We start from the raw sequence: 26,355 nt of genomic DNA, 5'->3' as shown, positions 1-26,355 counted from the left end.
CTGTGTATTCTGATCTTGACTGGCATCCCCCCTCTCAATTATCATTTAAACAGGCCAATATATGTGATCTTTAAACTACTGAGCCTCCTCTGACAGTGGAAATTCTCTGGAACTCCTGTGTGAAGGGAAACATTAAGTGATCTTGTCTTGCTCCTTGCAGTCCTGGACAGATTTCCTGCTCCAAGCTCCAAAGCCCTCTCTAAGCTGTATTCATGGGAGTGCTGGCAGAGCTGGGAAGCAGCAGGAGAAAGAGCCCTGTCCAACACACTGCTGGGGGGCTGCCCAGGAAAACCCAGCCTCCTCTGCTGGGAGAATCCCTAACAGCCAGTGGTTAGGGAAGACAAAATATCAAATGTTCTTCTTAATTGGACTTCTTGCACATTAGTGGCACTTGAATGGCCACTAATTATTTTGCCTCCTTACCAACATCTTCCCCATCTGGCTTTCAAGTTATATTTCTATACCTGCTGTAAGATGTATAATAGTCACTGAGGAAATTATAATCTTACCTTTAAAGTAGTGAAGCAGATAGGATCACACAGTGATATCAAAGCCACCAAAAGACAAATCCAGGTCAAAAGGGAAAAGGAAAGAAAAAGAGAGAAAAAACACAGTTAGATTTGTATTTCACAATGAGCTAAACAGGAAAAAAGAAGATAGTTTAATTAAATTTAGTTTGCTTTCTCCAAGCAAATGATAAAGTAAAAACAATGGGGCAAATGGAATAGAGTGACACAAAGTGCTTTTGTCAGTGGATAAAGATTTCAGAGATTTATGCAAATAATCTTTTACCAGCATTCCTTCATGACACTGATGTGCTGTCATCAAAGGAGTAATAGGAAGATCTTTTATGCACTATGGAATTTAACACAGACACACCATTCCAGCAGAAGTACTGGGTGCAGACAGAGAGCAAAGGCAGGGTATGTATCAATACCTCTGTTTGCACACACTCAGCAGCATTAACCCCTTGGCAAAGCTCCAGTTCCTGGTGGTACCAGCCCAGCCCTCTGCATTTGCCAGGTTATCCCAGAGCCCCAGGCACAGTTCTATCATCCAGCCCTTCTCTTAGCAGCCTACTTCCAGCACAGACCATGGAAAAGGCTTTGGAGACCTGTTAATGCTACAACAAAAATCCATAAACCAACACAAGTTTGGTGCAAAGAAGGGATCAAAAGGGAAGGGGAATAATTACTTGCAAGAAAAGAAAGAAAGACTGTTCTAAAGCTAGAAATTCTGTATTTCCTGGGGAATTCATCAGTGAGACTGAAAGGTTTCCAGTACTACTGACGGAAGGAAGCAGGAAGAAAGCTCAAGTCCTTCAGCTGCCTCATAATAAGTGCTCCAACACTGTGGCAAAAGGTTTTACATGAGTGTCTGGGAATAAAGGAAAAAACCAAAGCAAATGGGAAATTCTTTCTCCCATCACCTCTGTCCCCCCATGCCTGCATATATAAGGAATCTGGTGTGGCATGTTTGAATTATTTTTATAATGTTTTCCACTTTCAGTGATGATAAAAATTAAAACTACAATTTATTTTTTTTTTAATACTAAGAGGAACCTTTTCTGGGAGTTGTAAAATCAAGTTTGCTTGAATATTAAAAAACTTGACCAAAATGGTGTCTTAAAGTATTTCTGCTTTTTTCTACTTGATCTGCAATGCTTGACCCTAAATGGCACACAAATAAAGAGTTGTTCTTCCAGAGAAATTAAGATCATACTGTAGGAAAAAAGACCACAGACAGACACAGAAAGCAACTGTAATGTGCTGGAGAAGTACAGCTAACGTGTCTACCACGGTGGCTGGAGGAAGACATGCACTCTGTTCATCCCAGCCTCGCAGGAATATGTTAAGGAGACACCTGGTTCAGCTGGGTCGAGGCTCTGATTCCTCACTGCTGCCCCAGAACTAATTATCCCAACATGCTGCTGCCTGGGCACCTCTGTGTTGGCTCCAGTTCACAGGGCAGGAATGCTCTGTGCCAGTGATGATCCTCCTCTCCTCCCCCAGGCCTGAGCTGGGTGCTGGGAGACCGGCCCTCCAGCCACGGGACACATGTGGGGACAGGCAGCAGATGAGTTTCAGTGATGATGCTCGCTCTCACTCATCGAGAGGCTGTGAGGAAAACCAGAGCCTTCTGCCAGAGCATTTCTGCCAGAGTATTCTTCCATCCACCTTTTTTCTGTTTATGAAAAAAGACAGGGAGGAAATGAAATCTTGGATAAAGTCACTGTGCTGAAGGACCCAACAGGGCGGAGAGAACACAGCTCAAAATGAATTCCAGTTATGATCTCACCCCTCAGTAACTACTGAGCAAAGATGAATGAGAAATGAGCAAGGGCACAAGTAACTAGACATACATTTCATACGGTCACAGAATTAAGTGGGAACATGAACTGTGTCTGACTTTCACCCCAAAACCTTCACAAGCTGTCTATTATTGCCTTGACACTCACCCATGTACTGAATTCATTCAGTGAATTCAGTCTTTGATAAGAAAGCAGTAAGAATGGAGGAAAGCAGTTGAAAAACAACATGGCAAGTGGAAGAGTGAGCTCTTCAAGGTAGGAGAACCCAAAAGGTCTGGAGTTCAGGCAGAGTTGGTCTGAGGGCTCTTCCCTCCCACTGAGATCTGCCCCCAGGTGGTTTCTTGTCTCTGGGTTGGGGTGAATACTGCTGGTTCAGTTTGTGTTTGAAAGGGACAGGAAGTTTTGGGAGAACTTCTTTCACAAGATTCTTTATCTTTTCTTCTGTCTCAGCAGGGGCCTGTAGCTCCACATCCCCCTGGGGAGCTGAATGAACTATGGAACACGTCCTCTGCTGCAGGGCCTGAAACATGGCACAGGAATCAAGGAAATTTACTCTCTATTTCTAAGATACTCTGATGCCTGGAGGTACAATATTAAGGCTGCACTACAGAATCAGCAGAAGAAGAGTCCTACACAACTAACTCCAGAAAAAGATACAATTTTCCAGGTGAACACACAATGCTTTGTGTCTCTCCAGTTTGGCTCCAGCCATGCTGCACTACTGGAAGAGTACACACAAAGGCAAAATGGAATTACTAGTCTTTATTCCCAGGCCAAACACTACATGAGCTGCATGAACATGTTTGCTTACAAAGGCAACCACACATGTGACGATGTCTTTGACACTTGAGAGCACCTCCTACTGCAGGGTCAGAGGAACTTCAGGAACATTCATAAAAACAGTCCTGCAGCATTCTTGAGAAACTGGCCAAGACCTGTAATTCCAAAAGGCAGGCAAGAAACTGAAGTTTAAGGGAGCCATAATTGAAGATGCACAGAGTGGGTGCACACAGGTCAGCAGCAAGGCCCTTACCCACGGTCAGGCTCCTGGTGCCAGTTGGTGTTGATGCCCCGTGTGGAGCAGGGATGGGGCAGTTGGGGTGTGGCAAGGGGCTTGGGAGGGAGGGAAGGGTAAGACATGGTGGCAGCTGAGACCTGGTGCTGTGACCTCCCCACTGCCTGTGTCTCCACCACATACAGCTTCCCCTGGCTGCTCCCACCCTTTGATGATGGCTGGCAGAGGCCGGAGGAGACCGGGGAGCCCTTGGGACAGGCATGCTGCTCCCAGAGCATCCTTGCTGCTGGGTGGATCATCCCCTACAGCTGTAAAGGAGTGGCTGAGATGTAGGAAACGTGTGATCCTTGGCATGATGGAGCTCAGTTCAGGCTATTTTAAGCATCATCACTGCATTTCTCTGGTCCTGCCACACGAGCCAGCGCAGGTATTTACACCACAGCCTTGATCCCCAGAGGACTGGAGCATGGCCACAAACACAGCTGAGGTATCAAAGGGATTTGGAACTTTTTTTTGTCTCAAATGGCATGGTACTGGTGGAAATACTGTTACTAGAGATGAGCTGAAGATAATGTGGTTTGTATGGAATTGGACATGCACTCTGTCTCCAGCACTCGCTCTTAAACAAGAAAGCACTGCTCTGTCTGCTGCACTTCACTCCCTGCTGAGCCTAGGGCAGATTCCAGTCATTCCAGAGCTACAGACCGTTTTAAGGGTCTAAGATGCAAGCACATCAAAACTCAGATTTCCTTTTAATTTATTTCCTTTTACCCTGTGCTAACAGGCACGGTGTCTCCTATCAGCAAAAACAAGAGCATCACCCAGTAAATCTCTTTCCAGGGGTCAACATGAGAGCATAGAAGAATTGCCTACAGAGAGCAAGATTATTTGCTTAATTCAAAACCACTTTTTTCTCATTAGCTGGCAGAGAAAGGGAAGGGAGTAGGAAAATCAATAAATAGAATAACTTTAATAATAATTACATAGGGAAAAGTTGAAATGAAGTTAAATAAATGAAGTTTAATAATGATTTTTAATTACAGGGGCTTTCATTTCACTTTTCAAATGGATCTTAAAAACCTTGCCCTTAGAAACCTCACTGTATTTATGAAGTAATGAATAATTCAACACAGCTGCAGCTGACACTTTACACACCACTGATAGTAATAGCATTGGTGTGATCAATCTGCAGAATGCCTTTCTAAAGAAAGTTCCTACATCTGGCTGCTAATACAGCTCTGAATCACAACGCCTTTTGCAGTAACTCATTTTGTGAAGAGACGCATGGAAGCAGAACTGAACTTCTTCCTAAGCTTCTGCGTGCCATCCTTCAAAGGCTGGATTGCTCCATGAGACATCTCATTCAGGGCTGCAGCAGGAAGCATGAAAGAGCGGTCTTGGAAATTACAGCAGGATGGATCCTGGTGGTTGGCTTTGGGCAGGGAAAGGAGAATGCTTAAGAATGTGCCTGCAGGAGAAAAGTGCTTCGATGTGCCCTGGCACGCCAGCTGTACAAGTGAGAGTTTTGTCTCTCCCTGGACAATAATTTCTGGAATCTTATAAATGGCAAATTGTTCTTAAGGTCTGAACGGGAGAGTAAGAGAAGTTCTCTGCTCGATAATCATACAAGAAGCCTACCCCAGCCCCTTTTCCTGGAATATCCCTCCACCATCAATGCACTGAAGCACTGTTTGTTTGTATTCAACAAAGAGAAAGCTGCACATTGCTGAAGTGAGCTCCTCACAGACCAGTGGGACTGCCAGCAAAGTACAGATCCTTAAACATAAAAGAAATGAAAGGACTACCATTAAAAACCAGCAACAAGAAAACAACCTCCAAAAAACAAACAACAAAGACATTCAAACTTCAGAAGGAAGTTCTCCCGTGAGTGACAGAGTTCTCACTATGTTTCATGACAGTAAGACAGGATACAGCTTTAAAGTTCTGCCTTAACCAGAGCAAAGCAATGACTTGAGAGTGTATTGTCTGCACTTGATGCTTTTGTTTTCAAGGAACCGCAAAATTATTAAGAAATGGTGTCATGTTGCATATTAATCCAGTTTTTCAGATGGTGGATTCTTAACTCTGTGGCACGTTCAGAGGCAAACTCAAGGGATGGGCAAACTCAAGCCACTTAAATAATTTATGCACGTTTGGAAACTCAGGTGTACACGTGATACACGTGATGCAGACAGTGCTCTGGAAACAGCCATGTGGCTGAATAACTTCATTCACAGGATCTCTTTCACTGGCAAATTAATGTGCAAAATATGCTCATTGATTTTGACTGCCAGGATTGGGATGCCTTGCCACAGACATGGGGGGAAATAGGGTGTGATTGTAGTTCCTGGGGTTCAGAAAACTACTCAGCTTATTAGCAAACTCTGTTTTGCTCAAATTCAGTCACTCATTCCTTTCAACTTACTTTCTTGACAACTAAGCAGAAAGGCCCTTCAAAACAATTTCTACACTTAACTTTCAATCAAAATTTTAAAAGATATCTAGAATATACGTAGGAAATATTCAAACAGTAATGTCCCTTTCATTTGGGGCTAATCCTAGGGAAAACCCCTAGGTCTCCCAGGAGATTTCAGGTTTTATTGGTCATTTGGAAATTTAGACATTTTAATGTAATTCATAAAAAAAAACTTTGGAAGCTTGTGCTCTCATTTACCTGCCAAATTCAAGAAAGAAGTAGTGTTAAAGCTTACCAGGCAGCAGAAAAAAATATCCTGAACAGCTACAGGAAAGAAATCTGTGCTGAGAGCCCTTTAGGCTGGAGGAGGATGAGAAGAACCGACTTTGTGGTGGCACCTACCAAGATGTCCCTGTGGCTCACTCAGAGGCTTCTGTAACGCTTCCCTGCAAGGAGCTCAGAGGAGTTCCCTCCACTGACATGGAGGGAAGAGAGATGGTGCCTTTGGATCCTTCCCTAAAGATACTGACATAGGACCACCAACTCCAGCAGGGCAGCAGGAGGGAGAACAAACTGTACTCCCCACAAAGATTTGGGATTTAACCATTTCTGTCCCTTTTTGCAGTGCCTCATCCTAGCAAAACAGGATTTCCTCTGTTACAGAGCAGGAACATAATATTGGTCCAAAGGTTTGGTAGGTAACTCTAAGAAAAGGTTACAAATGCTCTATTTTCCTTTCAAAATCAATGAAGACACAACAGAAAGCCCAACAAACTGGGATTTAAAAATGAATCCTGCTTTAGGCGTTAGACCTGCTATTGGCCTTACATGTCTCCTGTGTGAAGTCAAACTCCAGGGAATGCTTTCCAAGTGTGGGAGACTACACACTTGGTAAATTCTGTCATCAGTTGGGGATCTTATTGGCACAGTTTGGGTTTGATATTCAGAAAATACCACTGAAACTTATCTTAAATGCTAATAAGAGAAACAACTACGCAGCAAGTCTTCCGTCTTGAAGAAGCTGCGTGAGTTTTGCTGCAGCCCCCCTCAAGAGCCGATCCAACAGCCTCTTTCAGCCAGGGTTTTTATCCCTACAAACCACAGCCGTGCTATTCCAGTCACCAAGTTATTTACCCAGTGATGGGTACAGAGCATTCAGACAGGCCCAGGTATCAAGCAAGCCTTCAGGTCTGTGAAGTCACTGAGACGGTGCAAAGCTCCAAAGCTCTGAAGTGCTGGGAAAGCTGAAGTGCTGTATCACTTACAGAGCAAACATTCATTTTACAGGAGAGCAAATTCTGTGAAACTGCTTTTAGATGGAAATGGAGTTCACAAAATCTGCTGCTTGGGAGGCAAGCTTTGGTTCTGCAGTACCAGCTCCTCTGCAACCTGATTTTTCTCAGCCAAAGAGAACAAAAAGCAGAAAAATCTTGATTGAACAGATTTTGTTTTGTTTCTTTTTTTCTCTTTCCTTCAAAAGAATTGCTGATGTCAAAAAATGTCAAAACACAATTAGGGAGGCCTTTCCTCCCCTTCTGTATGCTTTCTGACAGTATTAAATCATTACCTTCCAAATTAGTTTCAGAATGATCACAAATAAATGGGAAAAAAAAGCACTACTAGAGATATGGAGCCAACAGGGCTAATGCTCAGTTTGAGCCTCACGTTCACTGATTTGGCGAGTCTTCCACACATATTCTGGCCCCTTCCTGAGACTGTTCACTTGACATCTCCTCTAATTTTGGTGTTTCAGTAGAGCCCATGATTATACAAGCTAAATGAATGCTGAAGCAATCTACAAATAGCAAAGCTGGTCCTACAAACCCCTTATATTTTGAGAAACAGAAAGACAAACATTGTCTTCAAGAGGACTCTGCAGGTTTGAGCCCAAGGGCAGCACTGGTGCAGCAAAGATCAAACACAAACCTGACCTACTGCAGTGCCTGACCTTTGCTCACAAGGGCTCTGACAAAAGCCACTATCACAGGGAGTTCTGCCATACAATAGTTTCAAGAAAAGCTAAAATAAGTACGTAGGAAAGCACTGACAGGAATTTGGGGCTGGAGCCAGCATGGTGGGACTGATGTGGCTTTGCCAACGTGTAGCAGAATAAGAGACTGTATTTTGAAAAAAGTCGACAGGGGTTTGAGGGCCAGGTAGTGCTGTCCTGGGTTCAGCATCATTGCTGAGAGTCAGGCCAAACCACTCTGCATCACACCTGACTGAGAGAAAAAGAAGTTGGCTTTCACCTACTTTTGTTCTTCCCACCTGCAGGCTTAGGCTGCTGCAGACAGTTGCAATGAGCCCCCTCTCCAGGGATTCATTTCTGGCAGACAGGAATTCCTGACAGCACTGAACTACTTTCCAGCTACCCCTCTTTCCCCACCTGGACCGTCCCTGCAGCACATCCTCTGGGCTACAGAGCTTGTCACATCTCATGCATCTCGTTAGGCTGGAAGCAGTTGAAGCTGGTACTTTACATGTTTTGCAAAGCACCTAGTCCATCCAGGTGCCAGATAAATCACAACAATCATTTCACTTCATGTAACTTTGTCTTCTGTTGCTAAGTGGAAATGTCAGGGAGAAAATGGGGGGGAAAGAGGGCTGCTTTTTTTTTTTTAACACCATCCAAATTTCCTGGGTCTGCAGGACGCCATGGAACTTTCTCTTTGGGGAGTCTTTCTTCAACACTTGCAGCTCTGTGATTTACAAATGCTGTAGCCTTCTTCTATGTCCCTGCCTCTGGAATCCTCGTTAAAGGACAGAAAACTACCCAAAGACAGAGCAAAGTGTGCAGCTGGAGGGGAGAGGGGCAGCAGAGCATCCCCCAAAGCTTGCCTGCCCTGCTGCTCCTGCCTCTGCTGCCCATTGGCCTCACAGAGGGTGCCTGTGGAGCTGAGTTTGCAGTACAGGTGATGACAGCAACACTGCTGATAACAGATTTGGTATGAAGGAGCTTTGCCACTTAGCTCTCAAAACCTCTTAGTTTAACAGACCAGGGAACAGATAAAATCTGATCAGCTGGATGATGGGCCTACCCACACCACTGGAGACAGGGGTGCATGAGCAGTGACTGGGGGGTTTTCCCTCATGTTACTCTACTACACAGATTTCAGCGAGAATTTGGGCAGATCCATTTCCCCCTCTGTCTTCTCTTTGCACACCCATGTGTGCACCACTTACAACAGTGCCAGGCCAAGTATGGAATGAGTTAGGACCCTCCACCTACAGACATGTCTGCACACAGTCACAGCTTTGATGGTACAATAAGTCCCAAATCTTAAAAACATTCCTTCCTCACTATAGGGGGTGTCCAAGGTGAGACTGCAATCTCAGTAGCTGAGATATAAGGAAAAACTCTACAGTGGTACTATTTGAAAAGCCTCCAATTAGAGATAATGCTATGATCACACATACTAGTTCTTGATTCTTGTGCATATTTGAACTATTCCAACTCAATTTACTGGACATGACTCTCCCCTGTGTACAATACATAGCAAAAAAAGCTCTACTTTTTGCAGGTGAACTCAGTGTAGTCAATAATTAAACAAATATATACATATTTATCTCCCATCCGCCCGTTTGTAAAATGCTTGTGAATATAATTTTCGTTTATGGATCACTCACAGCTGTTTCCTTCACAAAAGAAGAAAGAAGACAGAAGAAATACCCTAGCAGGACAAGGTGCCTGTTCAAAGCTGAGCTGTAACTTGCAGCAACAGTTTCTCTGAGCTGCTTCTTTAGTCAATGCAGCTCCAATGCTGAAACACTCACCCACCTCCAGAGCTCCAGCCCAGCCCCAACCTACACTCCCAGGGCCTCTTCTTTCCATAAAGACAGGAGAAGTTCCCTCAGAACAAAAAATCCCTGTGCTGAGGATTTTGGAGAGGGAGGAGAGGCGTCTACCGTTGCTGAAATAACTCCACAGAGGTTTTCACCTCCAATGCCCAGGATGCAGCCTCAGGCATGCAGTGCAAGCACGGTACAAGAGGAAATCTCTTTGCAGAGTGGGAAAGCAATATCAGCTCTGTCAGTCGGGGTGACTGAAGCACAGCTCTTCCACACGTGCACCTGACCTGGCTGCTGCACGGAGCACAGAGTGTTTAACAAAGGTCAGGAGTCTGCTGCCCAGAGCTGCTGTCCAGTTCTCACAGCCCGGCGTGTTTCGGAAGCCAATGAGAGCCTCATTCAGAATCGTGTTTTCTTATGTACCAGAAAATATTGGTCCTGCAAAGGACTCCCAAAGCCACTTGCCTAAAGAACTTCCCATTTTTTGCTAAAGGGCTTCCATCTGCCTTTTTCTGTCCCTGTGCAGCAGGCACTGAGAGTAGATGAACGTGCTGCATTACAGTTTTTTTCTTTTCCTTAGAGAGACTTTTGGGGCTAGTGAATGATGACAGTAAAAATATATGGAAAGGAAGAGTGATCTGCTGGCACCAAAACATGGATTTTCTGGCAAGTTTTGATGAAAATTAATGAGAAATACATGCAGTCGTGGTCATATCAGCCAATATTGACTCTCTTGGACTAGTTACCAGATGAAATCATGCCCTGGAATGCAGGCTGCTCTGCCAGAAGCATTATTTCTTTCTGGAATTCAATTTTTCAACCCAAGAAACAACCACTTTCTGTCTAAACTGAAAATACCAGACAAGAGTGTCACCTTTTAAGCACATACTGAAAGTTTGAGTAAAAAAGGAAAACAAACAACTCTTCTGCCTCTTTACCTAGCTCTGTCAGTCTATTCAAATAGTCCTTTCAGGCTGCAAAGAAAAAGACTAACACTTTTAGAGATCTGGCCGGCTTCCAGCACTGACAAAAGTCAGGCATGGCCTATTCTGCTCCACATTTTCCTCAAAATGAGGCAACCTCTGGCCATGAGACCAGTAGGGGACACACCAAAAAGTGAATTCTCTCAACCCTGACTCAGAGCAACACTTGAGCTGAGCCCAGACCATTTCCCACTTGGGGTAGGAAGACTTTAAGCAGATCTTTAACTTCAGGCATGTGCTTAAGCCATTTGCTGCCAAGGATGGAGCACTGAACTGGGAGAATGTGCCTGTGCAGGTGCACAGGTAGTGGGCAGTGCTGGAGCTGGTGTTCCACAGCCCTGGCCCAAGGACTGGCACACACCAACACTGGTGGGCACTCTGGGATGTCCTATATCAAACCCACCCACTTAGGAGCATCTGGCAGCCAAGACATCAACAGGATGTCACCTAAAGGTGTAATGTAGCAGTTTATCCCTAAAACCTGTGCAGTCACATAAGGATATACATTTGCCCAGGGAATGACTGAATGTGGGTGGGTAAGAACTGGTATATCATTTTGCTAATTCTAGAGCACAGAAGGATGAGTGAAAGCTGGTGATGATGGACTTTTTAAAAAGAGACTGCTGGTAAACTGCCTGGGAATCACACTGCAAACAACTGCAAGTTGTTTCTGGTCACCTAGTCAGGAAAATCAAGCCCTAAGGTTTGCCAGGTTATTCTGCATCTATTTGCATGAATGGGAATAAACTCATGGGTCAGGGAATGAGCAAACTAAGAAGCAAAGCAGAAAGCAAGCAGGTGGCTGCAGGATGTGCCAACCCTGTGCAAAAATGAATGTGCTTCAATTCCTGCCTTACAATTATAATTTAGTTGGCTTGTCCCTGAGAGAAAGCTCCTAGAACATGAACAGAGTGGGGACATCACTGATATGGGCCCTATATTTGCATTCAGACCAGTATTTGCTTCCTTTGAATGACTTTGCCGCATGCAAGTAAAGCTGTGGCACATTTTCAGTGAGGGTGCATTATTTGGAGACTGCCAGGGAGAGGCTGAGAGCATGAGGCACAGCTGTCTTCCACTTGTTTAGACTGAGTACAGGGATGTGAGAGCAGCAGTGGGCTGTGCAGGGACATGCATATCCCTACAGGAGCTGTTTGTTGGAAAGATGTGCTGTGGGAGCAGGGGCCAGAGAGGTTTTTGGGTTTCCACAAAGGTGGTTGGTACTGACAGTAGAACAGGAGAAAATGTGCAGCTTTTCTTGGGAGACTTGCTCAAAGCAAGGGAAAAATGAGAATGAGGACAAGACAGCCTGAGGGGACTCAGATGTGTCCTGGCCCAGTTCAGCTACTGCTGAACTCTCACAGAGTTTTATCAGGTAAATCAGTGAGGGCAAAGCCAGTACCAATGGTACTTCATTTGTGGCTGTGCCTTTGGAGGGACATCCTTTACATTTACCTCTCTGTATTACAATAAAGCACCAGATAAAGGCACTTAATCTTCATGTGGGACAGCAGGAGCCTTTTCGAACTGATTGATATGTCAACAATGTCCTGTATTTGATTCTGAAAGGGCACTGATTCCCTTGCAGCAAATACTGAATAGCTGTCATGGAGGTGATGGGTTCAGAATAGGGAGACAGAAAAGGAGAAAAAGGAGCCAGCAGCAATCTTGCTTATCTGTGCCTTGCTGTGTTCACAGTCCAGGAGAACTGATATCTGTATCATTGAGATATGGCCTCATTCCTTTTGGGACTGCAGTAACCATCTTCACATGGAAAACAGCTAACAACATGTTACATATAAAAGAGCTGATCCCCAACTGCTCCACTTGAAGACTATTAATCTAATTTCTTTATGATTATCTTTTCAGAAATTGGATCCAGCTGTTCAGCAATCTTCTGGGGGAGGTTAATGAATATGCTGAGCTTGCAGAACAAAATGTTGAGCTTCAAAAAACTTCTGAGTTCATTTTTAATGAAATGTTTTAAATTATTTGCTTTTATCTATCTTGCAAGCTTCAGAAGTAGCCCTGGCACCCTTTTAACTTGCTTACTTGATATTTTTCGTTAAAAGAAACTCAAAATGCATGTATTAAAATGCATCATGATGTTGCCCTTTTAGCCCGACCCGTATGCAAAATTCAAAGCCTTCCTGTCTTGTTTCCATGAAAAATTGATAAGGGTCCAATATTTTCTTTGTAAATAAGGGAGGACTGCACAAGAATCTACAAAAAGTCATCTTCCCCCTGAAAACAGAAAGAGTAAAAAGAAGGATCAAAACTACTCTTGGTGGCTGGGAGGATTTTAGGAGTAGGTATCCTACATGCCTGACACACTCCTGGCCATCCCTGAGCAGCGTTTCTAACTAGCACTAGGAACAGCTGGATGTGGCTTGACCCAGTGAGGCTGTCCCCCACCTTCTCCAGAACTGCTCTGTCTCAGGAAGCCCTGCCTTGGCATTCTGAAGGACTAAAGCTCCTCCAGGGCTGCTTTCACAGAAGGAGCTGTGGAGAACCTGAGAACTCGCTAACACAGCGGCCCTGCTCCGCTAAGCAACATCCATGGAAAACATTTGGGACTTAGCTTTGGCTCTGGCCTTCACTGCCAGACTGCAACGTCAGCAGGGCCTTCTGGTATTAAACTGTTACCAAGAAAGAAGCATAAATGGTTTCATTATTTATCCTCAACGTAGAATGCTTACCACACACACGGATGCTTGCCAAGTCTGTGACTGAGGACTATTTTTATCTTCCACCACCACAATATATTTATTCCCCCAGGAAAAAGGGAATGCAGCAGTGTAACCACCTCCTTGTGGAACATTTGGTCCTTGATAATTACTGCATGGCTTCCTCCATGCCCAGGTGCTGCAGCTGGGATGCACAGCACAAACACACAGTGAAGGCAGTCCCTCACCTCAACATCCAACACGGCACAGCAAAAGCATTTCTGAACATGTCACAAAGAAATTTCTGCCTGGGGCCCCAGACCAGCTGATACAGGCTCTACCTCCATGAAGCCCTCCATTAGTTTGGGTTATTTTGCTTCTGATTTTAAGGGTGGTTTCTGCCTCACAGCTCCTGTGTATACTCCAGGTGCACAATTCTAGTGCCCAAGGATCCGCCAGCAGTGTCTAGTTATTCACCGGTATATTTACTGCAGGTATTTCACCCTGTTCTCCTGAGCAAAAAATTGACTGGGTGACCTATGATTACATACCCTCAGTACAATCCTGTTTCAATTCTGTATTCTCCTTCTCATTTGCATCCCTATCCGTGAACTTCAAAGTAGACTCTAAAGAGTGGAGACAAACTTTTGCATGAGGAGCATCACTCCCTTGCTCACCTCCAGGACCAGCTCCAGGCACAGCACCACAAACTGCTGTGCTGTTTGTTCTCTCAGGCCAATTTTCCCCATAGCTGTATTGTTGGCCTTACAAAACCATTTGGCCAAAGAAGTCAAGAACAGCTCTAATCTATGCTCATATGTATAATTTTTGCATTTTCCAGCATTAGGCATTTACAGACGGACCCTTGAGACAAGTTTATTACTTCCCATGTTTATGTCCTAGGCAAATGCCAGCAGGCAGGAGCAGTGTGCTTCTGCTTCAGTCCCTGCCTGCCGACTTCTCGCCAAAATAGTTTTGGAGGATCCGACTGCCTTTTGGGCAAGCCAGTCCTCCTGTCTGTTTATCCCCTAACTAAACACTGGCAAACACAAAAAGGACACACCACCTTTCTGCTGGAAGAAATAAACTGACCTTCAGTCTGGCTTTGCCCTTTGCTCTATAAAATAATAAAAAGAGTAGGAAAAAATATGTACTTGGTGCACAGCCCCAGTGACTTTTAGACAAATCTAAAGCCAATCTGCAGTGCACAGAGTGGACATAGTTTATTACAACTCTGGCATTTTTACATCGGTTTGCTATCAACAGGAAGCAAACTGTTTGAGAAATGCCAGACAAATGGCCCTGTGAAATCCTGCAGCCTCCTAAAGAAGTGCTTTTAAGCAGCTAAACTGGGGAAATCTCTCAAAAGACACTAAGCAATAGCTCACAGTCAGATGCACTGACAGAAGGACAGAGCACTGTTTCAACCACAAGAAAATCCACTCTGCTATCAAGTTAGAAGCTGCACTAAGCTAATTATGAATCTGGATAATAATCGTGAGAGGAAGCATGAGAGAATGTTCCCTACAAGTTGCATTTATCCTGCCCAAAACTCCTCCTGCAGCTCCGTAGGAACACGGGCCTGCATCCCAACAGCCCGACTCCCAGCTCAGCGCAGAGTGCTTTTCTGGGGTCTCGCTCATCCCTAACTTGTTCTCTCTCAAATCACTCTGCAGGGGTACAGCTTTCATCACCAAAACCACGATGAGAGTGGAAATTCAGGCTGTCCCAATAGAAGTCCCAGCTGAAGAGCCACTTTTATGTAATTGCCTATGAAAGATAAAATACTCTTCACGTTCATACTGCAAGTTTCATGCTTTGCTGGGAATAGACTGCGTAACACTCTGGTGGATCTCATATACAGAGACATAATATCCTTTTCCACAGTTGCAAAAGTCACATTTTTGTAACCTCTTTCCTCTTTGTCTTGGACTGGTGGGTAGCAACCATAGAGAAGGGTGAGCTTTAAAATACTGCAAAGATTTGCAGTGGGAATGTATCATTAACTTGCATTTCTTTCTTGCAAATTGAGAAGTCCAGTTCAAAATGCCCTTGTACACAACATTCTCCTCCTTAGGAATATTCAGGATACCTCTACAGCACTCAGTGTTGCAAATTACTTATGGGTAGACTCCAATCTTTCAGTATAATTGCTGGATACTGTGGTATTATAAACATTGGCAAGGACATCACAGGTGGAAAAAGCCTCCTCATATATAAGGCTTACAAAGATCTTACTCTAAATTGACATTTAGCTCCTTCCTAATGGTAATAGAAAGCTTCACGACTGGTATGTATTTCTGGAGCAGCTCTGACACTCAAGAGTAGGTGCACGCATTTAGAAAGATGTAATTTACACTTTGATTCTGAGCACATGCAACACCCACTCTATGAAAGAGTTGACTTGTCCTCTGTAAATATTTTTGAGGTGACTTCAAAGGCCAGATGGAATCTCTTCTATGGAAGATACGCAAACTCTAGGATTAGACACGTGGGGAGGGAGACTCAGCTCAGGGGAAAGATAATGAACAGCCACGCTCTCCTTCCAAGGTCACAGTCTCATGTCCAGCCTTGATAGATGTTTCTACCTAGAGACTGATCAGAACACGACATAAACTGGGGCACTCCTAATCCAGTCCCTAGGCAACAAATATCTATATTAAAAAACAAACCCTGACACAACTTGGTGGACAGTAACTGGGAAAGGCAGGAGAGACACAGATGAACGAGGACATGCAAATTAATGACCATTTTGACCTACATGCATTCTCATCACTGTAATAGCTCAGCTGATGTTCTTAAAAGGGTTTCTTTGTGCCAAAGAGGAAACGCTCTGCTTGTGGACTACAGGGAAAACTATTCTTCTTCTCTCTGTAACGAGTCTAAATGGTGAAGAGGGAGCCGGTGCACCGGCGTTTTCCGGGCAGCACTTCTGCAGCACTTCTCGGCTGCGCTGCATTCAGGTGCAAGAATGATCTACATTTCTTTTGGCAGCAAGGTCAACTGAAGTAGCTCCTGCCATCCCTCCTTGCCCTGCACGGCTCTTTTCCACCCCCAAAGCACTCACTCCAGCAGTGTCAGAACAACTGCTTCATGGAGCTGAATGCTGGGCTCCATCAAGCAACTGAGCCAAGTTAAAAATAACCAGCAAAGAAGGGAGCCCTGACTGCTCTCCTGATCCGGTTCAGTATGCAACCCTGGAGCCAGCAGCTGTGGGAGACAGGGAGAAAGGAGGGCAGTAAAGGAACTGTTAACCAGCGAAGCCACCAATAATCAGATTTTCAAACCATGCCCTAATTTGATCCTCACATCCTCCAACCTTGTGGAATCGCACTATTTTTTTCCTCATTTTATATATTAAGGAAAGAATGAGTTAGTGAAATATCCCAGCCTGCATAACTGGAGAGTTGGGAGCTGACAGAGTTAAACTGCCCCTACTGCACTCCTGGGGTGTGCAGTGCCATGGGATAGGGTCAGTCAGGCTCCTGCCCCAACAAAGGACCAGAAAGGGAATTATACACTTACATACATAAAAAACACCTTGTGTAGCTCCAACTTACTAACCAAAAGAAGATAACTCCAGAAACATCATAGAAACTCCAGCCTCTGCTTTTTCACAATGTTTTTTGATATTCCCTGTCAGAGGAACTGTCTCTCTCCTCCTTGCAGTTCAGCTGTACTTCCCCTAAACACGGGCAGAATTTCCAGCAAATCCCACTCTCAACCTGCTATACTATTACATTTCCTTTTCCAGATTAAAAAAGCAGCCTCAGAATTCTTAAACGAATACCCAAGAGACTGTTAAGACGAGAAGACTCAGAAATACCACAACACAGAGTATCACAGTGCACCTCAACGCAGGAAGAGCCTATTAAGGCTCCAGGGATGCACACCAAAGCCAGTCATCCACCCAACCCACGCTCCCCTTCTGCTGCTAGCTGGATATTTGTCCACAACAGCCTGTCCTCTCACTGGGTGTTGCTCCACACAGGCGCAGTGACCACTGGCAGGACTTTGGGAACCTCCACTGTCAGAGGTTTTAAGAAGTTAGCTAAAGACCTGTGAGGAGCAGTTTATTTTGAATAGATGCTGCCTGGGGGCAGCAGACTGGAGTAGATGACCTCCTCTCCTTTCTAGGCCGATCTCCTGGAATTCTGATGAAAGCAGAGAGAGCGTGGAAGTCTGATTCCAATCCTGTCTCTGACACTGAGTTTTCATTCATCCTTGCAACTACCATTAGCTTCTTGGAATGCTCTACTTGCCATAAAACTGGGATTAAAGTATTTCCTAATTCATATAAACATGTAAAGAGCGTATACTAACAGACAGAAATACATACATGATGTATATCTAAAGCTATATTTGTTTCTATAATCGTTTATCCACAAAACACACATATACTGCTTCTATAAACAAGAGTCATTCCAGATGAGCATGAAAACAGTACATGAGAAAGCAAATGGAAAAGAAAAGCATTAAGGCTAAGGATACCATAAAAATAATTCCATAGCTGGTGCTTCTGACAGCTATTTTTGCAGAAGCAAGTCTCCATCTTAGACTAGTCAAACTTTGCTGACAATACAAGCGAGTGACTATAACTCCTGAGGCCAGAACAAAAAATCTACTGTCACAGTACGCTGTAAGCATCGTATTCCAAAACATCAGGTGTATTAGGAATATCTCCCTTTTGTGCCAATATGTGCCAAATTGAGCACAACACAAGCTCTAAGATTAAGGAATATTCTCCAGCTGGTGCTATACTGAGAGAGGCTGTATGAGAAGGACAGACTTACATAACAAAACTTCTCTTTGAAGGCCCCAGAAGGCAGAAAACCTGCATTTTAGTGGGTGCTTTTCAACCAATGACTGAACAAAGCAGGCATTTAAACTTCACTTAAAAGCACTGCAAGGAACAAGAACAGAACACAGAAGAATCTTTCTTGGCTCACCTGTTCAGCTGTTGCTTCGCTGTGCTCCATGCCAGCAGCACGGTCTTACAGATAATACAATACCATATAATACACTGTCGTGCATCTTACATATAAAATGTAGGTTACTAAAATACATTTTACAGGCACAAAATACAGGATTCATACATAACAACCGGGCTCCCCTTCGGTCTGTACAAATGCAGGGCAGCCAAACCTAATGGCTGCTTGTTGAATCACGTTCATTGCAGCTCTAAATCTGCCTCTGCTCCCTGCAGAGGACGCACACACAGACCTTGCAGGCGCATTCACGGGGCCAGCTGAGCTTTCTGGTGTCCTGCTTGTATCTCCATACATTATCTATGGCTGTGCAACAGCTCAATGCATATAGACAAGTTTTAAACACTACATAACGATTTCACAGGCCCATTTCTGCAAAGATTAGATGTCTGTTCTCGAGAAACGACAGGAAATGACTGGGGAAAATTTATGAAAACTGAAATAATCACCATGCAAATCACCAAAGTGGGTTTGAGATGCAAAGGGATTTAATTCATCAATTTGCACAGATTAGGCAAAACTGAAATTCACTGCATTAAGAGCTCCTATTTATTTCTTAAAACCTTTCTTGGCAGGAAGCCATTAGGTACTTGTAAAAGATTAGAATTATTGGTGTTTGATGGGCTCTCCTAAAAGGAACAGAGGGAGAAAATGGCAGACTGGAGTCATTAGGATCATCTTCTGTTAACTCTCGTATTTTACAAAAATATACTTTTAAAAGCATAAATAGATGACAAATTGCCTATCTCCTAGCTCAGTTCCTGGACATTCCCACTCTCCATAAGCAAGCTTCCAGGCAATCTGCCTGCACTCTGCAAGTGTTCCTCCCTCCTCACACTGACACATCCCATAGGCTGAAAGATTCCTTTTACAGACTGCTGTGTTTTGTCCTGCCACATGAACACCCAACCACTCCACTGTAACAGCAAATCAGCTGTTCTAGGCCACTAAGCTGCCTCCCTTCTTCGTTTTAATGATGCAAATGGGCTGACTTCAGTCCAGGAGCAGGACAGCTCTCCTGGCTGCCTGCAAACCTGCCTCATGCAGCATCTGTCAGTGCAGCTCCAAAGCAATCAGCAACTCTTTCCTGCTCTTCTTACCCCAGACATGCCTTGTTCGGATGATGCTGCCTGTCCCAAACCCAGCCGTGTTTCGGGATGCTTCCAGGAAAGAACTACAAACATTCCAGCCAACTTGACTTACAAGCTAGGACTTTATTGGGCAAGAGATTAGCAACCTAATGCACTTCATTAGCTGTGCATCAGCAGACCCTTGTTGTTAAACAACTGAAGTGATGTGATTTGCAAGGTTTCTGGAAATAAATGCTCATGTTGACCAAAAAAAGAAGAAAACCGGAAATCTCTAAGGCAGTTTTACAACACAAAGACATACCCAGAGTAGACAAAGCAGTAATCTGTGGTTTTCAGGTAATCAGTTTTCAAAATTACATTTGTGCAGACCTTCTATATCTAATAATTTAAAAAGATCCTTTAACTTGCCTTCAGTGCTGCTTCTGCACTAGAATACTGACAAATGGAACTTGAGAAATAACCTGAACTCAAAGTGCCTGATCTCGCAAAAACTTATTTTGAGCTGCCTGTTTGACTTCAGCACATATGGGACTGTGTGAGACTGGGGTTACTGCTTATTCCAGAAAAGTGGGCCCAAGTCTAGTTTCTTACATTGTTTTTCCTTTCCCTTAATCTGTTTGTCAGCCTGAAAAATGGTTTGTTATGCTCACTTATAGGATTCCTTTTTTTTTGTCCAAATTTTGTAAAAGAATCTGTTTTGAATGTCCAGATCAGAGTGAAAGCCACCACAATTTTTAAAATTCTTCCACAAACAGGTTACACGGCATTTTAAGATGTTGCCTCCTCTGGATTTCACTCAACTATCTCTGATGCATTATCACTGCACTGCTTGTTGTAGCTCACACAGGCACTAAAGGAGAACTGGCTAAAAACCCGGGTGAGACAGAAGGTATTTGTCAACAGTAATGTTAGCTGTAGCCATGTGGCTGCTTAATTCCAGTGTTTTGTGAAAATTAACTGTATGCTGACACTACCTCCTGGTTTTACAGTTTGTATCAGGTGCTAATAGCGACTAAACTACAACTAAAATAAGGGATGGGATAAAACGTGGCCCGTGAAGAGGAGATTTGGCAGCAAGACAGCATCAATCAGCTGGGGACCACATCTGTGCTATGTGTTGCACTACTGAAGGCTCAGACCTGCAGCTCTTCTACAGACTTTCAGTCTTGTCACCATGCACTTCTTGTATGATCAGTCAACAGCATGAGGGAATCTTGCATGAATTACAAGAGTGTCCTCCGTCTTACCTTGAGAAGTTCCAAAGAAACCACGTGGGGCTTCTACTTCGCAGGATGAATAAACAAAGCTTAAATGATAGGGGGTTCCGAGATTTTGTGGTTTTGCTAAGTTTTTCCCCTGCTTTGTATGTATAATACAGATTTATGTCTTGCTTACTCTGAAAGGTCACACCAAAAACTACGACAGCATGAGAATCAAGAGAATGAGAGCTGCGTAACAGAGAAGACCTTTCAGTTTAGGTTCCTTAAAACCTCTAATATTTAGTTTAAAATTCCAACAGTTAACAAGCATTTTTCAGAAGGGATGTCCTTGTTAGGAATTCAATAGCTCTACTCTTTCAATTATCAAGTAGAATCACACTCATGCTTGAATACCTAGGAGCAAAAATGGGTACAAGCCTCAAGCACAAGAACATCCTTTGAAAAGGTCACTTTTAAAAGACATTCCAGAACGCAAGACAGGGCAGCTGTGTTACCTCCCCCAAGAGCCTGGCATGTTTTCACTCCTTTTAAGTATAATTCTGGGGAAATGAACAGGCTTCATTTTTCTCCTCAGCTTTGCAGAGACCTTAGCCCTTGGAACACAGGTACTCCTGTTCTACTGCATGCACAGCATCCAAATTTTGATATTTATTCCAATTGCCTGTGCTGGGAGTACAGCCTTCCCAGCCAGTCAAAGGAGAGAAAGACTCCCCTGGAAGGTGACACAAAGCTCATCAAACAGAAGCCTCTCTCTCTGTTAACAATATAAAAAGCCTGAAGTTTGATGCTGTGCTGTTGTTCTGATGATGTGAAGTTGTACATTAGCGCCAATTAAGAGTGAATTAGTACAAATCTACATCACTGTGCTTAAGCACCTTCAAACCCAAGGACATTTTGGAAAACGCTAGATAAAATTCAGTTATGATTTACAAACTGTATGTTCTTAGACCTTACGTTCATATACATACATGTGCAGCCCCTGTGTGTGTGCCTGTTTGGAAGTTTTCACTATACTGAAGGTGCTGGAACCTCTACCTGCCTGTGGAGCTCCAGAGGAGGATGCCAGACATTTCATTTCAAATTTGGCTTCGCATTTTTTCTTACCTTTTTGGTTTCAGTGCTGTTGGCAACAGCTGGCAGCCAGCAGGGAGGGCTTTTGAGTTTCCTCCTGTGCCTCTCATCTAGATCCTGGCCCTGGCAGAAACTATTTTTATTATTGCTTAAATGTCCTTTCCCAAACTCCGCTTTCCTCAGTGTGCTAATAATATTAAAATCATTAACAGCAGCAGTTCAAGGTAGGAGTTTGCTGTGCACTTCAACTCCTCTGCTTTACACTTATAGAAAGGGAAATAAAACGGAGCTTTCATTAGAAGAAGACAACAGTGAGGTTGGGAGGCACTGGGTTTTTTTCATTTCAGCTATTATCTGTATTTTGGAATTTGTTTCTACAAACTGTCAAAACAGATAATGTTTGAGACACAGAGGAAAAAAATAATCACAGTATTTTGAAGCTACACAGCTTTAGGAAAAGCTATAGTCACAAGGATGACTGGTATCTAACCAGCTCACAACTTGGAAAGAAAAAAGTATAGGACTTTGGAACCATGATTCACATTATACGACAGCAGGACAACCAATCACTGCTGTTTCCAAAGGGTACTCCTGAGAAACTGCCCTCACTGCTCTGAGTGACAACAGGAAAGAAAAAACAGAGGATGGGGAGAGGTTAGTCTATGCTGTAATCATGTATGGATCCAGCATATAAGCTGGGTGAGGTTGCTTTTACTCATCCTGGAAAAGCTGAAGAAAAAGGATGAAAACTAAGCAAAGGTTTTATGGCACAGAGAACCCTGACATGCCTCTGCAAGTTCACTTGATGCTTCCCACTGAAATGTGGGACAAAATGATCTAACTCAAAAAAAAAAAAAAAAAGCTAATGGAAAACAATGCTCAAAGGAACAAAGGCAGAGGATGCTCATTAGCCAAGCTCCACTCTACATAATGCCCTGTCCTGGGGGAGCTGCTGCCCTGCCTGCAGAGCTCTGCCTCTCTGGGGCTCTCAGGTGGGGCCACGGGGTCTGCCTGGAGCAGAACCCTTAGAAGGAGCTGGCAGATCTTCCCCTGGCTTCTCCTCCATAAGAAGGAAATAAAGCCCCACACGTATTCCTTGTTCCTTTGCCAAACAGTGACATGCAAACAGGCACACAGGGAAAGGGAGATCCCGCCAGGAACCAGCTGCTGCTGCTTCTCCCTGCTGCAAAGGAAGGCATGTGTGTTCCTGCATGTGTGTGTGCATGGGCTTGGATGGAGAGAGAGGATGAAGTAATGATTCCCCCCCAAACCAAGCCAATTAACATTCTCTTGGAGGCTTTTAATTAAAGTGAATGTCCGCCCAACAAAGAAGGCGAGTCTGGGAGGTTGACATCGCATCTCCTCAAAAAAACACACACAGACACACCTCCCAGATAAAGGTTATTTATTATCTGCTCAAGAGACTTTCTGGGATTCATTCCCCTCTTTTGGCCTCACTGTGGCCAAAGAGCCCCTTTCTTATCTGTCTGACAGGTCTGTACAATGCTTAATTGACTTGCCTGGGGTCTTGGGTTTTCTTTCTTTAGGGGAAGCAGGGCTTTGGGGTGGTGATGGAGAGACATCCCGTCCTTTTGGCTTTTAATGAAAAGACTCCCATAATAATGCCATCCATTTGCAACCATGACCCCCTAGAAGATACTGTGTGGACAACTGTTTTCCTCACACAGTTAGTGGGAGCTGGGAAACACATGGGGCGGAATTCTCAACTACTTTGGTTTTTGTTTTCCTAATACTATAAAAAATACAGCATTCAGGAGATGGAATTTCCCTTACACTGAAGCTGGATTTCACAAACACCAGAACCTTCAAAAAAGTCAGTCTTGCTCAGATATAAGCATGGCTTACTGCAAACACACTTTTGACACGTTAGGAACTTTGAGAAGGGTCAGCTATTGCTGAAAGCCCAGAGAAATCCTAAATGGTCTGAAGGCACCTGAGCTGAGTACTGAATGTTCACAGACCCACAGGTATGAATACAACAGCACTCAGTCCCCAGTGGTGCTATCACTGCCTCAGTAATGACTCGGGGACACAACTTCTGTCCACGGATCTTAGGATTAACTACATTTTCCCCCAGCAGCACTGGATGGCAGCATGGACCCTGTGAACATGGTCTGATGAGGAGCTGAGCCACCTGAACCACATGCTGCTGCCAGTAGGAGCCACGCTGCTGTCCCCTCACCATTTTGGGACAGGAGGTCTTGGCCTCTCCTTCTCTGGCACCCATCTGATGCCTCCTTGAGCCACATCAGCACATCAAGCTTTTAAGTACAAAACCACGTCAAGTCAGGGTGCAATTTGCACCCCCGCCTTTTTTTCCAAGTCAGTGAGGCAAACCCACTCCCTGAGGTGCCAATCACACAGCCAGGCACGGTGTGGGGAGTGGCAGCCAGACAAGCACCACGCCTGCCCCTCTGACAGCGTGTCATTAGTCGTCATTTCAGCTCAGAGGTTCTGAACGTGCACCCCAGGCAGCGAAGGGTGGTGGGATGGGGCAGGGGCAGGGTTTGAATGCACTTCTTTCCCATAAAAGAGCACTGCAATGGGTCCTCCTTAGTGACCAAACATCTCAGGATGTGTTCCCAACCAGTTCACACACCACCGCAGACTCATCCAAAACTTTGCCCCAAATGTAGTCTCAGTGACTGCAGACGAGAATATTCCTTTATAAACTGACCAAGGCTGGCCTGGGTGGTCCCTGGCTCCCCCTGCTCCCCATCCTTGCAGCACAGCAGGGCAGCAGCCAGGACACACAGCTCCTGCCTGAGCAGACTGACCTGCTGCCAGGCTTGCAATCCTGACTAGGGCCAGAGCCGGGAAGAAGTGAGGAGATGAAGGAGTTTGCACTCCTTTTTGGCTGCTGCTGTAGCCAGACATTGGTGAACTCACTGAACCTGGTGAAATCTGGCTGCTAAAAATTTGCTTCTCTTTCCCAGAAGAAGAGGGAGGTGGCTTCCCTACAGGAGGGGGAGTAGCCCACCTCTTCCACATGTTGCCCGAAGAAATTATTTTGTCTTTGACCCTGTGACTGTGAAACTCATTTTTTCCTAAAGATCCTTACTGATGGATCTGCGAGAGAATGTGGAAATGGTGCAGCAAAGAAATAGTAAATAAGCAAGGAGGGAGCGCTCGAGGGAGCCTTCCCCTTCTTCCCCCTCACAGCTTTAGGGCAGCACTTTGGAAAGGCTGCTGACAGCCCAGGGAATGAGCCATGTGTTGCCACAGGGTAGGTGAAGGCAGAGCACTTGCCATCTGTGAACATCTGTGAGATTCATGGGCCTTTAATACACCCTTGGGCTGAGTGAGGTCTGTACACTCTGGCAGATGTATGGAATAAAGTTCAGGAAATTCTCAACAGAAAACCAGGAAAACTGGGATTCTATAGTTACTTGCAGTTCAGAGAACTGGCCCATCACTAGTAGTTTGTTCCAGGACTAAAAACTGTCCCTGTGACTCACATTCACTAAACATACTTAGTGTCTATTTGCTGCATTATGAAATCAATTTTCATAATAAGGTAACAAAAAGAAAACTGAGAGAGACAGGAAGTCTCTGAGTGCACGCTAGGAAAACATCCAGATAATGTAGTAAAACCAAAAGGAAATCTGCAATTAAGAACAAGGACATCCCATAAACTGTTTCTCCAATAACAGCTTAGTGTCTCTTCTATCTTGCATTCTGAAATTAAAAGATGCTGCTTTTGCATCCCACCAGAGCTTTCCCTGCTGCTCTCGTGCAGAGGTGTAATTCAATACCCCAGAACTGTGTCCCAAGTTCCCAGCTGTGCTCTGTGTGCACACATCAACCCTGCCTTCCCAAGGCATTCAAATACAGCAGAGGCTTTCTAAAGGTCCCTGTCCTCACGCAGCATCTTGTACACACCTAAAGGCAGACAAAGTATATTGAGATCCTCAGGTGAAAGTATACAAATGTAAAGAATAATAATTATAAACAAAGTTAAAGAACAAGTCCATTTCAGGAGAAAAAAGCATCATATATTCTACATTTATATATTAATATATGATAATTAAATCCCCCTAGCACTAATGCCGGCTTGGCCTGGAACCAAAGCAGCTGTCTTGGGGGATTCTCTGCATGGCACTCCCTTTTACATACACTAGAAGCAGACACTTATCCACTTTTAGGCCTTTTATAATGTTTGCACGGACAAAAATAGAGAAAGAGGCAAAGACGGGAGGCATGGGGAGAAAAGAATATGAATAAAAACAACAACAAAAAAGAAAGGCAGCCTGGAAGTCAGGAGAAGCGAGTTTCCCGCAGCACAGCTCCGGGGGTGCTTTCTGAGGCTCTCAATGGTGATTCAGAGAGCTGAGGCTTACTGGAGGAAACCAGGCTAAAGAGATTATCTGAGTTTGCAATTGTATATTGGTTGGGTTATTATACAGGCGGCTTCTGATGTCCATTTCTATTCCAGAGACGGAGCTAAAAAGCTCGGCTTTGTTTTCTCCAGCTCAGAAACAGGGATGTGGGGAGGCAGCTTTTAGCAGTGCTGCCATGGAAAAAAGTCCCTAACTTCCCTAAAGTCCAGTGTTACTTTTCCTTGTCTGCTGCTATATCAAACCTACAAATTCCAAAACGGTTTTCAATGTACATGTTAATGGGTGCTGCAATGCACCCCCAGGACCTACTGAGATCTGACACTCTGCACTAGCAAGGAGTCCCGTTATTTAACCTCCTGAGCTGCACCATGACCTGAGCCGAGACCAGGAGAGTGCAAGGTGCCAGGCACAGTGAAAACAAGTACTTCAAAGAAAGACAGAATG

At 44.3% G+C, this 26,355-nt stretch overlaps 1 protein-coding gene across 1 annotated transcript in view; it reads right to left on the bottom strand.

Annotated features, from left to right (window-relative positions):
* HS6ST1 (heparan sulfate 6-O-sulfotransferase 1) overlaps positions 1-26,355 on the bottom strand; it is a 102,467-nt gene that overhangs the window by 34,062 nt on the left and 42,050 nt on the right. The window contains exon 2 of the mRNA XM_017826175.1: positions 465-504. Within this exon, the coding sequence (XP_017681664.1) occupies positions 465-504 (40 nt within the window). The remainder of the gene's footprint in view (positions 1-464; positions 505-26,355) is intronic.

Source organism: Lepidothrix coronata, unplaced genomic scaffold (assembly GCF_001604755.1).
Source record: "Lepidothrix coronata isolate B3197 unplaced genomic scaffold, Lepidothrix_coronata-1.0 Scaffold125, whole genome shotgun sequence".
Taxonomy (NCBI): Eukaryota; Metazoa; Chordata; class Aves; order Passeriformes; family Pipridae; genus Lepidothrix; species Lepidothrix coronata.
This window is presented reverse-complemented; position numbering and strand designations above follow the sequence as displayed.